This window comes from Eptatretus burgeri, chromosome 11 (assembly GCF_056783735.1).
Source record: "Eptatretus burgeri isolate ZD-2024b chromosome 11, Ebu_testis_v1, whole genome shotgun sequence".
NCBI lineage: Eukaryota > Metazoa > Chordata > Myxini > Myxiniformes > Myxinidae > Eptatretus > Eptatretus burgeri.
This window is the reverse complement of record NC_140971.1, coordinates 17,747,466-17,761,635: the sequence shown is the minus strand read 5'-3', so window position 1 is coordinate 17,761,635 and position 14,170 is coordinate 17,747,466. Positions and strand designations below refer to the sequence as shown.

General features: G+C 41.7%; 1 protein-coding gene across 3 annotated transcripts in view; it reads right to left on the bottom strand.

Annotated features, from left to right (window-relative positions):
* Positions 1–14,170, bottom strand: part of CTSA (cathepsin A) — a 144,193-nt gene that overhangs the window by 34,554 nt on the left and 95,469 nt on the right. For all 3 annotated transcript variants that reach the window (XM_085845389.1, XM_085845390.1, XM_085845391.1), the window contains exons 3-6: positions 11,177–11,288; positions 11,023–11,073; positions 10,439–10,525; positions 4,157–4,312 (exon numbers count right to left, since the gene is read on the bottom strand). In XM_085845389.1, coding sequence (XP_085701515.1) covers positions 4,157–4,312; positions 10,439–10,525; positions 11,023–11,073; positions 11,177–11,288 — 406 coding nt within the window. The remainder of the gene's footprint in view (positions 1–4,156; positions 4,313–10,438; positions 10,526–11,022; positions 11,074–11,176; positions 11,289–14,170) is intronic.

The following is a 14,170-nucleotide window of genomic DNA, read 5'->3' as shown; positions in this document are numbered from 1 at the left end:
CGGCACCACAGATTAAATTCTTGTGTAAGCAGCGGTCAATGTGGTTGCTTCGACTGTCTTGTGCCCAGCACCATCACTTTGCTATATTTGCAAGCTGTTCGGTATGCAGTTTTCATGTTCCTCTTGGCATCCCACGCCTTGCCTGGTTAATGTCCACTACTCAACCATTCCCATCTTTACATACACTCATCTTGCTACTCTCACCATCAAGTCTTATCCTCACACAGGCTTCCAATATTAATGAAACAAGGTAACCATCAATTCTAGGTAAACACGTAAATAACCAATGGTGATGAAGATTATAATTACAATACTGTACTGTAAATAAAAATGAACAAACCAATGATAAAGGTTTTAAGATAAACTAGAGATTGTCATGGGAGGAAAGATGATAAACGAGCAATATACATCAGATGTGTTTATTAATTTAGTTTTCTCTCCATTAAAGCAGTAAATTAAATAAGCCAATTACAATTACATTTCGTTTTAAAGATAAGAATACAGAAAAAAAACAACTTTGCAACCTTGCTTAATCTTTTTGACTTCAAATGCAATTCTCGGTACGGAAAATGAGGATTATGGACAGAACGGAAGCTTAGGGAACAAGGAACCAAGACAGACAAGATACACAAATAAACAAGATCGAAAATGTAAAAGGATCAGGTGTAGGTATGGGATTAACATCACATGGTGGTAATTAGTTGTGGTCAAACAAACAAGCAGACAAAGCTTGAGTGGTTAGCAAAACCTACTCTACTATGGGTTAGCCCAAGTAACAGAGCAGCACTAATGAGCTAAATTGGATCCAGTGCACATCTTATCTCTCTCTCTCTCTGGCACAGAGCTGCCTTCAGTGCAAGCCTCTTGAAATGAAAAACTAATCTGCTTCCTGTTAGAGCGATGGAAAGTCTGTATGTACAAGACTTTTTCATCATTGAACCCCTGCCAGTTTTGCAAACACTTCCAAGCCAAGCTTCATATCCCAGCGTTAGTTTTCATGAGCAAGTTTGATGGTTACGAGACGGACAATCGGAACAAAAATCCTTCGGTTGTGCTTTCGTCAAAAAACATGTTCTGTCTGTCAATTACAACTGTGACACCAAACGACACAGAAATGTCTCGCAATGACAACTTTTGGCACCACTTTTTTTTTTAAATCATAATCGAAAATAATTTATTTAAAACCAAGATGAAGTTCCTCTTTGGGATTGTTGGAGAACAAGGTATTTTAACACTATTTTTCATCATATAATAACTAATAGCAGAACAGTAGGACAAGTCAGAAAATAAAGAACTCTATGGCATTCTCATCCGAGATGGCAAACCAAATATTATGCAAAGCTTGGAATGAGTACGAGATGCGAGCCTGGATCATTATATAAATAATTTAATCAAGTGTTCTGCGATGGACATGTTTGAAGAGGCTATGCAAGGACTGTTACGAGGCAGGGTCATTAGTTATCCACAAGTGAGCCAAAAGTGGGAAACTCCAATTTCACCAAATTGCCACAGTGAAACCATCAAAGAAAAGTAAGCTAAATAAATATGCAACTAAACTATTGTATTTAATTTGGATCGAGGGAAACAGGAGCATGAGAGTGGCTGGCGTGGGGAAGGGGACATGTAATTATCTTCATCGATTATTAATACCATAGCAGAGTACCCACCCGAAAAGTGATCTTGTTCCAAGCGTCAAACATGTTTTTCTGACACACCCCTTTATTTGTGCAGTCTATAAGCACCAGCTATCTTTATATATATATATATATATATATATATATATATATATATATATATATATATATATATATATTATACTGATAAAAGGGTGTGTGTGTGTGTGTATATGTGTGTCCTCCATAACTCCAAAATCATGGAACCTTGCAGCCTGAACCATTGCATGCACACTAAGAAAACTCCAAGGAAGTGAAAGAGTGAAAATTGAGTGTTTGGGTTTATTAAAACATTCCTTTTGAAGATAATCAACAGCCGTATTTAATTATATCCTTCATCAGGCGATTCTCAGCCACCTCGCTCTCTGGGTCTTAAGGCGTTTCCTGGGTAACTTTGCAGGGTCTGAAGCCGCCATGTGTTTTGGCATGCAGATGTTCAACCATGCTCGACTTGGAACAGGCCGCAACAATTTCTTCACGATAAAGTTTTTTTTCCCACTTTCCTCACTCATATTATCTGTTCATGCCTGTTCATCATAGCTACGAATTGTGGTATATATCGCTTTTGTAAGTTCTGTTGGTTTCAAATTATGAGCTTGGAGCAATTTCATGCATTCTATGATACCATCCATCCATCCATCCATTAGGACCATACTCTGTGCAGAGCATTGGTGCTGCTTAAGCAGTTTCCTTAGCTATTGGTCACAATCCTGGAGGGGTCGCCACTCGGACAGCAGATACCAGCAAGTGTGGTACTCATTTTGCCGACCTCGGAAGGATGACAGGCAGAGTCAACCCCACCTGGTATTAATTCAAAAGCTGAGTGTGATTTGAACTCAGGATCCTGGTATCCAAAGCCCACCACCCCAACCGTTAAGCAAACACCAGGCATTTCTACAGTACGAGTTTGTGAAAATATCCCATAAAATTAATTTACTAATTTTCGGAGGTTTCACGAGGTGCTCTGCAGGGAATGAAAGCAAATCTGGTATAAAAAAAACGGAAGTTTTGAAAAAAAAGAAGTTATAACGTTTGCACAAACTCCAAACCGATTACCCTTTATGCATGCACAGACGAGCAGGCAAGATGGCGGATTATCTGCAATGTTTATTTCACGGGCGATTGAACTTTGCGATGTCTCCAGGGTTGTTCTGCATTAAGCGACAACTCTTTTGTGGATAAAGTCATTTTATTATATTCATTCATTTTATTTCATTAATGGCTGCATGTGCGGTGAAGACGGGCTTTAAAGTTAAAGGGATCCTATATATGTAGCGACAGCCCTGCCAACCGTTCCATATCGACAAAGAAATTGGAGTGCTTGCATGAATGCTGAAGCCACTTGCTGAACCACCTTAGTAGATAGCAGAACCGCACTACGTCCTCCTGAGTGAATCATTCACTCACTGCGGACGCTTTTGCCCGTCACGTCGCCTTGAGCGAGTGATTGTGAAATAACACCCGATTTCCGAGTCGTTGACCTTATTAATGCGTTTTCTCAATTCTAAATTACCGAAATAGTTTTCTAAATTTTTTCCCCATCAGTCACACGCAGCTGTTTATAAAGATTCATGTTTGTGAATATATCCCTGAAATGTCTCCATAAATGCAACGTTGTTTTTCAGTGAAAGCTACTCAAGGTTTTTGGGTTGCTGCTGATATTAGCCAAGTGTGTGTGTTGTTCCTGAAGCATATCTCTATCTCTCTGTCTCTCTCTGTCCCATCTCTTTGCTCTACCTCCTTCCAATATAATGCAGTACCCACCTTCACATCTCTCTCACTCCCCCCTCCCCTCTGTCTGTCCATGTCCGGACGGTGTTTGTCTCCAGCCAGCTTGCCTCCAGACGCATCCTGGCGGTGTTTGTCTCTGGATGCATCCGGGCAGTAATTAACGCTCCACCACACATCTGCCTTCCCTTCCTCTCACCTCAAACTGTCATCTTCTCCCATCCCTCCTCTCTCCCTGCTCTCTTTCCCCCAACCCCCTCTCCCTCTTCCCCCCTCTTTTTCCCCCTCCCCCTTTTAGTATACCCATCAGCGAAGTGACGGGTGGTAATTGCTCACGATAAATGAATAAATAAAAAATTAGAAGTGATTTTTAAAAAACGGCGGTCTTGCGCTGCGGTGCAGTGGAGGGCAAATAAGGGCTATTTATACTCATTGTCACTCTCCTTTGACATTTCAACCCAATTATTCAACAGTCTTCTCCATATTCTCACAATAAAGCTTTGTTCAAAATTTGATAAGGAAATCTCAGATGGTAAACGAGTTATGGACAGACACATCGACACATATATGTGATTGCAAAATCCCATCTCCTGCTGTGCAAGCAGATGGGCTAACAAGTTATCCACCATACTTATGAACCAAATTTAACATGTGAAGAATTTTTATTTATGTTTAGATTTTTTACAACTAGAATTTGATTTCGGTGGTGAAGAAATCGACCTTTGAATTAGAATACAATAATCCACATAACTTGCCATCAAATTCAAGCTGCCTTCCTCCATCACGCGCACAGCCAGTGTTGGCACGTAGAAGCCACCATAACTCTCGCCTGTGATGTAAAATTCATTCTTGATGAACTCAGGAAACAGCTGAAAAAACTGCTTCAATGCCAAGAGATTGTTGAGAGAGACCTGTGCACAAATAATAGATAATAAAAGAAAAAAAAGTAAATAAAAAGGGTCTCAAGAACCAAGCAGAAAGTGATCCATTCATTTGTAGTTTGAATACAAAAACAAAAACATTAAATGCTATCCTATGCTACAAATATGCTATGCTATTAAATGCTACAAGTCATCATTGCTCATTGAAATAGAACCAGAAATAATTTTGTTGTCCCGCGATGGCCTGAAACAGCTTGGCAGACGAAGCACTAGTTTCAAAAAAGTATTTTTCACAGAGAAAAACTATTTGAATCAAACCTGGTGTTAATTAATGCTCCATACGTCAGGATGAGTGAACACTTTAAAATCCAAATGCAGTACGTTGCACAGTGTTTTAGAACACCAAACAACCATTAACATGTTGCACGGCAAAATTGTTGCTACCCCTGTCACTTCCACATTATCCAAGTGAGTCCCGACACGAAAAGTCACTAGCAAAGCACCGAGAGGTCAAGAGGTGACAGTAAGGAAGTACTGAAAGGGCAGAGAAGGAGAAGGCCTAACTAATCTGCTCTCAAACCCTAAGTAGACCAGGACACTAAACCCCCAAACAATGTACTTGCCATTTCCCCCCTCATCCTTTGCCTCTCCCTTCTTTCTCAACACCTTACTGCCCTCCAATCTACGAGCCATCAAACTACTCTGACAGGACTGATGACAGGCCAGGCAGCAGGCTTGACAGCAGGAAGCCAGTCGAACCAGCATGGTGGCCAGACACTAGCATGGGGTGAGGCGATAAGTGGTGCCACCTAGCTTGAAGTAATCTGTAGGCTTTTAGCTGGTGCCTCAATGGCTTGTCCAGCTGAAGCAAAAGAGGCTCATGAACAAGGCCTATTTCAGTCTCTCTATTGAAAAATTTTAAAGTCCCGAAGGAAAAGAAATATGGCCTATTCAAATTTTTCATTTCAAAGGCAAAATTCAAAGTTGTACACCAGAACACAAACAAAAACTAAAATGATGTACAGAAGCTGTATTCACAAATAATCACTTCATATAATGATCATGCCCTTGAGGAGTAAGTGTAGATCAAAACAAAGATGATTATAAAGACACCTGCTACTTCCTTCATGAGCTTCAACTATAAAAAAATAATAATAATAATAATAATGATAATAAAAAATTAAAAAAAGGTCTCAAGATGATGACCCACTATATTCCCATGTAAGGAGATACTGAAAGCAACAATTATCTTCCTTATTCATCAAATCCTACACCAATGTTTTCCGTGAGCCATAGATTGGGGATCACTGCCCTTTGTCAACCCACAACTTTGGCACCATTGTTGTTCGAATGTCCCTTATCCAACCAATCCCCTCGGTCCATGTGATGGCTTTGCAACCTCCGCTGTCCAGATTTTTCATGAGCCTCGACTTCTGCAGAGTTTTAAAAGCTCTTGGAAGGAAAAAAGAAAAGAAAAGCGAGCTTACCAAATACCAGACTGCATTTGGCCAGGCTTTGGCACAAAGCCAACATCTTCATGGAGCACTGAAAATTTGGTTTGGAAAATAAAGATGAGTGGAGAGGAATTTGTAATCAAGCAAAATATCATCTCCTCCTGGAAGACAAACTTCTCAAATTCCTGATAAAGTCACTCTTTTGTGTAGTGCTCCTCACATGCGACCTCCTTCACAAATGACGATATCATGATGAAAGCAGCTAAAGCAAAGTCCTTCAATTTTGTCTTCATTTGAAAAGCCAGAGGAAATGACAGATTAATACCGGATTTGACATCTCTTCCATAAACGCAATGACAAGTTGCCCCCATATGAATAATAAACAAGGTTATGGGATCCATAATTACAGAGCTGCATGAAGGTGAGCTTAACTGCATCCTCTACCCGGGATTATAAACCAGCCAAGACGATATTGCTCTGCACACTGAGGATTATTCAGTAAATGGTGACCAATTGCAGAGGCACAGGGAATAGTTGTCATACTGTGTACATTCTTACAAGCCCGAGTTGGTTGTCTGTTCAGTTGACTGACCCCGTCTGATCCCCAAAGGGACGTGTTGTTCAATACGATCCTTCAATCTCAAAGATGTGTGGCCCACATACCCAGCATCACACTGGCACTGAAATTCGTAAATAATCCTACTTGTATGAGAGGCGGGCAGAACATCTTTTTGGACTGACGGAAGCAACCAACGGGTGGTGAAAAATCACTCGTGGTTGAACAGCATATTACTCTCAAATCGCGAATAAGCGTGCATGTACGCTTATTTTTTTCGAGGTGAAAATCCCCCCAACACGGCCTCTATTCGGGTCTACACGCTTATTAAAAAATTGTTATTGCCACCTTCAGGTCATATTTACACTGGCGAGCGTGTTGGGTGATGATGTTGTCCCGTCGAGAGATGTGTCGTCCTGATGTAATGTATTGTAGAATTTCCGCCCGCCGGCGGGCGAACGACCGCGTCTAACCAATATCGGTCGCTTCGCTCACCGAACGGACAATTCAGTCGTGACTTTCTGGAATAACGCCAGAAACCAGTCACGGGTGGGTTTTTAATCCCACCACGGCCCAGTCCGTATTCTACCCGCGCGAAATAGGGTCAATCGCCGAATATCGATATACCTAAGTACCCGTGCGGATAACCTACCGAGGGACCGTACCTCGGCAAAGGCCTGCTTGGACAGAAACCGCTTAAGCAGTCCGTTCCGTTCTGGGATAACCGAGCGGGTATTATCGCCAAACCTCGCCGGACCTGATTCTATTTATCTGCTATTTAAAAACCAACTATATTCCGAGTGCAAGATGGGGCAGTTCAATGAGGGAATGGACGCAACGAACAGGTTTACATTCACACAAGGACATTTATTATAATAAAGCACGTATGCAATTAAACAAGGCAAAACACGTATGTAATTATACAAGCAACAAATGCACGACAAAAGAACTACAACCGTCTACTTATTATGTACAGTCACTTGCACTTAACAGCAGTTCCTACTTATTAGACGGGCCCACGGACACACGTACGCACATACACACACACACACACACCCAAGAAATGGTGGCAGAGGCCTTTAATAACGAGCTCCAGCTCGGAGGACAGGTGAGCTGAAACCCAGAAACTATCTCGAACCTCTCCACCTCGTGTGGTCTTCAAGTTCTTCGGACCCAGGCTCCAGCGAGAGCGAGCTGGATCCAATCACCGATCCGCGATCCTTCCCGTCGATGCGTCGCTTCCCAGAGGAACCACCTCCCGCGCTTCTCAACACATGCTGGTGAGACGAGGCGCCGATCCTTCCCGTCGATGCGTCGCTTCCCCGAGGAACCACCTCCACGAAGAGGTCAATGAGTCGCACCAAGCCGGGAACCAAAATGGAGAACAAAGAGCTCCACGAACCAAGAAGAAGAAGAAGAAGCCACCACTCCTTCCTTCCAAACTTAACTTCCTTCCAAACAGGGCAGCTTGAAGCAAAAAGCTCTCCCGAGCCAAGCACACGCCGAAGCTCACGGGACCGTCAAAGCAAAGAGCCTTCAAAAAGCCTCCTCCCGAGCCAGGCCTCAGCTGAAGTTCATTGAGCCAGCCGAAGCAAAAAGCTTCTGAAGGCCTCAACCCTAACCCAAGCCAAACAGGACCCGAAGGTCTGCTGAACGACTGCTCTCTGCCGAAGCAAAAAGTTTACGAACCAAGAACAAAGAAAGGATCTTGTCCTTATCCTTCTCCGCCCCCCCCCTCCTCCACACCCGGCGTGACTCATGCCCTCGTGATCCATCCCCCCCCCCGCTCAACCACGGGTGGGAGGGAGTTGTTGACATCATGAGTCATGGGACGGCAGGGTTCTTCCTCTTCTCAGAAGAGGGGGAGGGACATCTCCATTGTTCGTTCCCTAACTATTAAATTGATCCGCAGCGCATCTAATCGATTTCTGAGCATTTAAACAATGGAAGGTGAGCTATCTAGGGAACAAGCACTTATGGACATAGCTGACTAAATGAAACTATGTTGTGTGCAATAGAATTCCCAAATTCGTCACAGTATGTATTTGAACAATAAAATACATGTTCTATATTTGTCACATTTCTGGTTTTTCCACCGTACCCTCTTATTCGGACCTGCACGCTTCTTAGACTTTTTTGGATTTTCCACCCAACACGCTTATTCCGCACGCGAATTAATGAATATGGTGACCCGGTCTGTCAAGTTCAGCTTAAATGATTCAATGTATACTCGGATCGATGGCGTAGCAATGGAATCCCCTCTTGGCAAACATCTTTGTGGGTTACTGTGAAAAACATGCCTTTGTAGATCCACATCCTGGAGTTCAACCCCCTTCCATCCATCTATCAGTCTTTGAGTCAACCTCAGCATGTCGTCTTCTTGGCATACCTGAACTCTCCATCTATCCATCCCTGAAATTCATCTTAGAGATGGAATGCTCCAGCATACTTCCCTTCTTGGACGTCTTGGTTGAGAAATCGGCTGATGCTTATAAAACCACAGTCTACCTTAACTCTACTTTTACCGGACAGCTTACTCGGTGAGACTATTACAGTTCCTTGAGATACAAAAATGGATTGGTTGGTATCTTGGTCAATAGAGCAAGAAAGATCTACCCCCCACCAATCCCCCAACTAGCCCTCAGCTAATGAGCATTATGTTTCCACCAGTACTTTGGCGATTCATCTCTGCCGAATCATTATTCATGATGGTTAATTTCCACCGACTCATTGTTCATGATTCTCTATGGTTCTACCAATCAGGTACTCCCATCCTCTCTTTCTCTGAACCAAACGTTGAGCTCATCCCATTGTAACTATATAAATGAGAGTTTGGTGTTTCTTCTTCATCTGTTTGCAGTTTTATCCTGAGGAGTGCAAGTCGAAAAGCATTGATAATGTGTATTTTATTGAAATGCATATTTAAATTTTGTTGTACTCATCGAATGTTTGTTTTCAGCATGATGTCTCAAAATGCTCTGGACGGATTCGGACGAAACTTGGTGGACAAATTGGGTGTGTGATGGGGACAAATTGAATATATTTTGGTGACGATCCGGATCCAAGAATTTTGAATTATTTTTTTAATTTTTTTAACGATTCTTCTCCGATTAGATTTTGTTTCAGGTCCGGATCCAGATCCAGCCTATTAGTGGGACACAAAATGCAAACTGTTCAGCCTGGTGGACGTATGCAATCTACCGAATCATTTTGATGAGACAGGATGAATCATAATTGCTCCACCGCAGGTCTGCCTTCCCTTCCCCCACCCTTCCTCACTCTCCCTCTCTCCTCGCTCCCACAACTCTCTCTCTCCCCCACCCCCCAGTATTCCCATCAGTGAAGCGACGGGTGGCATTTGCTAGTTTACAATAAAAGTGGACTGCTACACCAGCAAGGCGATGTCATGAAGGTCCAAGATGCATGAAGGTCGCACCTTGTCGGAGGGGGGGGGGGACAAAAAGGGTTCTAAATGCCACTTATGGAGCCTTGTTTTACTGAGGAAGGGGCTAACACTTGAAATCTCAGCACCCCTCTCAATTTGCATGGAAATAAACATAATCTTATCAATTCCATTGATAAAATGAATTGTTTATCTTTCGCATCAACACAGACAGACACTATTCTTCACAGAGACTGGTAATCAATTGTATACTAAAAAGGAGTTTGGCAACATTGCTATATTTTACTGTCCTATGTCTTGCACAGCTTTTGCCAACGCTTTCATTCATCCACGAGAGCCCACAAGTCAAAACTCACTGCTCACCTCCAATTCATCCCTCAGAATTAAATCCACCCCAAATCTTTTCCCAGAATCACTCAAAGTCACCACCATCCTACCCTCCACAAACAATTCAGAACCTGTTAAACTCTATAATCTTGGTGTGTGTGTGTGTGTGTGTGTGTGTGTGTGTGTGTGTGTGTGTGTGTGTGTGTGTGTGTGTGTGTGTGTGTGTGTGTATGTGTGTGCTTTCCAACTCTTTTCCATTACTCCATAAGAATACATGCAAATATTCAACCTTATGATGCAATTAGTTTATCCATGGAATTCAAAATCTGTGTTCAAATCAAAGTAGTGATTGGGAGAGGGAAGATGGAAAACAAAGAAAAATAAAAAATAAAAAAAGAAGGGATAATAAGAGAAACCTCATCATCATTTGTGGTGTAGCTCGCATCATGGGAGTACGAAAATCCAACACCAGCTGGTGCCTCAATGTAAAGGACATTGGAGACCTAAAAAAGGTGTTCATGGACAGGAATCAAAAATATAACAATGGTAAGGTAGAGTCATTGTAGCTGACCAATGTACCTGTAACACTGCAAATTAATCAATACTTTCAAAGATTAGTTGGACATCATAAAAATCAAAACTATGACAAAAAAGAACAACAGCCGATTTAAAAGATCTTCAGGATAATAAAAGTTCAACACTAAGGCTCAAAAAGAGCACATCAAATCACATACGACTTTGGGAATCACACACAAGTGAACAATACAATCAAAAGTAAATCAGATTTCATGGGCTGAGCATACGCAACTAAAAACAAACAAACAACAAACAAAACACACAAATTCATGATAAACAAAAAAGGCTTACTGACACATTCAGGAAACAAATCGAAAAAGTACTGAAATTCAAAAAAAATATGATGTGGACCAATTTTAGCATCCAGAAATAGATTGACCATTTTAAATTAACAAATTACATACAAACAGTGGTGACTACGTACCAAGTTCCAAGAATAGGGATTGTAAACAAGGGTGACTCCATCAGGTTGAATCTGACAAAGACGAAGAATGCAATGCAGCATATGAAAAGAAAAACAAACAACTGCAATAAATGTTTGTCTCATGTAGTTTTGTTAAAAATAACAAAGGCCACACCAGGTAAGGCCCATGTTCTGAAAGCAGGCCTTCCATGGAGCTGCATCCTGGCCCGCCGTTCATCCACAACACGACAGGATCTTTAACAGGATTACGCTGGGACTCCACAAACCTAGGAATGGACAACACAGAATAGTCAGAAACTCTGAAGGTTCCAACCAAGCATCTTTAAAATAAATAAATAAAATAATAATAATAATAATAACAATAATAATTTAAAAAAAGACATGAACCGAACTCATCTCGCCTCCTTCAATTAAAAGATGGCCATATTGGTTCTTAGTTACAGGATAGACACTTGGAAAAAAAGAACAACACAATTGTGACTCATTTGGTGGACAGAGGTTATGTTTTCACTGTTGTTTGTCTCTCTGTCTGTGAGCAGGATATCTCAAAAAGTTACAGACGGATTCAGACAAAACTTGGTGGAAAGGTTGGATGTGTGACAAGGACAAGTTGATTAGATTTTGGTGAAGATCCAGATATGAGAATTTAAAAAAATTCCTTCAGCGATTCTTCACCATTGATGGGCCAAAAACTATATAAAAAGCAGGATATTTTAAACGTTTGTGGACAGATGATGACAAAACTCAGTGGTCAGGTTGAGTATGTGACAAAGAGGAATCGATTCGTTTTGGTGAAGATCCGGATCTGGATTCGAGGATTTTTCAATTTTTGAAAGTGATTCTTCACCATTGAGAGATCGGGCCAAAAACTATACATAGTATGTTATTTCAAAAATTTGTGGATGGACCATGACAAGGTGACAAGAACAAGCCGATAAGATTTTGGTTCAGGTCCAGATGCAGATGCAGATCCAGCCTATCAGGGGAATACAAAACGTAAATTGTTCAGCCTGGCGGAGGTTTCCTCTACAGAGTGCAGTTCTCGTTAAAAATGGAACATGCAGCACCTCAATAGCATCAAAACCCAATTCGATTTCAGTATGCTCGATAGCATCAAAATAAACACAACATTGTTAAGAATCAATAATCGTTAGAGCCAATTTCTATTACCCCCTCTCACCCCCACATCTTTCTGTTATTGGTGGTTCTAATTCCTTGCCAAAATAAACAAGATAACAAAGTTAAATTTCAGAGGTGGCATAATGTAAACAAGTGTGAAATGTAATGTTTGTCACTCTTGGTAGAAACAATTGTGAAAAGCCAAAACACGGCGCAAAGTGCACTAAAGAAAAATTATTAATTACGTCTGTTAAGAAACCACAAATAGTTTATTATCTGCTTTATTGCACTGGTAAAGATGCTAAAATGCCTTTTTAACAAGAGTACGAACAAGTCAATTTCAAAGCGACATTCAAAAATCCTGTTCACATCAGGTTGATCGCCACAACCAACAGGACCATCCAGTCTGTACACGTCGAACTGCAAACTCTGTTAACACCAGAGCTACCCCAATGAGTGTTCATTGAGACACAATTAACACATCCTCAAACTGAAGAGATCAATTGCCAAGTTCTGCCTTCTCGTCAGAGATTTATCCCATTCACTTCATATCTTGAAGAGTGGTGGCATGGCAACAATACAAGATTGATTGATTGGGAAAAAGGGTGGAGGGACCATGAGGATGGGCCCCATTCTGTATCAGTCAGACTGCTGGCTTGTTTATCAGCTTTTGACTGGCACCACTACACTTCTCTCAACGAATCTTCCCTGACATCCTGGTGCCACTCACACACTCTGGCCTCCCTTGATCATATCGCTTCCGAAATCCTGCCTTAGCAATAAATCTCCATCCACTTATTGCAACCTTGTCTCCCATTGGAGGTTGAAGCCCACACTGTGCTCCTGCCAACACCTGCTGTCAGGCTGAATCTTTGTGCGAATAAAGAGCACAGCAAAGTTTGATCGAAAAAGAAAAACCAATGCATAGAATATGTGGAGATGGAAGGCTGTTGTGCCTTTTGTGCTTGTTTACGCCTCCCAAATCAGCGAGAAACATCAGCAATCCAAGAGACAGACCATGGTGCCAGGCAGAAATGCCTCTCATTTTGGATTTTCAGAAGTCTGGAACAATAAAACTGCAAAAGAGAAAAAAATGGAAAACGTGTGTTTTCTGAAACTTTTAATTGAATTCCACAATAAGTCAAAACAAAGTCAGGAGCAACAATAACTCGCCTCTTGGTTACAAGAAAGATAGTCTTGAGAAAGCCGACAAAGGGGAAAAGCTCTGGAAATTTGATCCAACAGCATTATCAGACTTGATGTCTTCTTTATGTCTGTCCCCTTCAATTGTCCATTTGGCCATTAATCAGGAACTCATTAAAATAAAGGAATTTTCATGTATGCATTATACACACACACACACACACACACACACACACACACACACACACACACACACACACACACACACACACACACACACACACACACACACACAAACACACACACACACACACACACACACACACACACACACACACACACACACACACACACACACACACACACACACAAACACACACACACACACAGTGAATACACCCGGGGCTGCCCAAGTTCTTTTTGAATGAATTTAATCTTCTATACATAAGTCTGACGCGAGCACAGTAATCGGTTCCCTATTGGGCCATGGCAGTCATAGGCTAAGGGGGTTGGTGAGGGGGAAACACAACCCCTCCCCCACCCCCGCTGGCCTTGGGGCCTTGCCATATAGCCTATAACCTTCCTGTGGCCCATCCCAACATTTTTTGTTTCAGTGGTTAGCTCCTATCTTTCACCTTTCAGGAGATTAGAGCGTGCAGACAAACAAACAGACAAACAAAAAATTAAAATCATATGTTAGATATTTTGTATATGGCGTTGGCCCCATGTCAATCGGCTGAACTTGAAAAATTAACGTTACGAAATCAGGTTATGACGTCATAATTCGGAAACCGGAAGTCGGAAGTACAATTCTTTTACATCAGGACACTCCCGGGTACATGTTCTGTCAGCATGTGAAGTTTGGTGAGGATCAGTCCAGTACTTT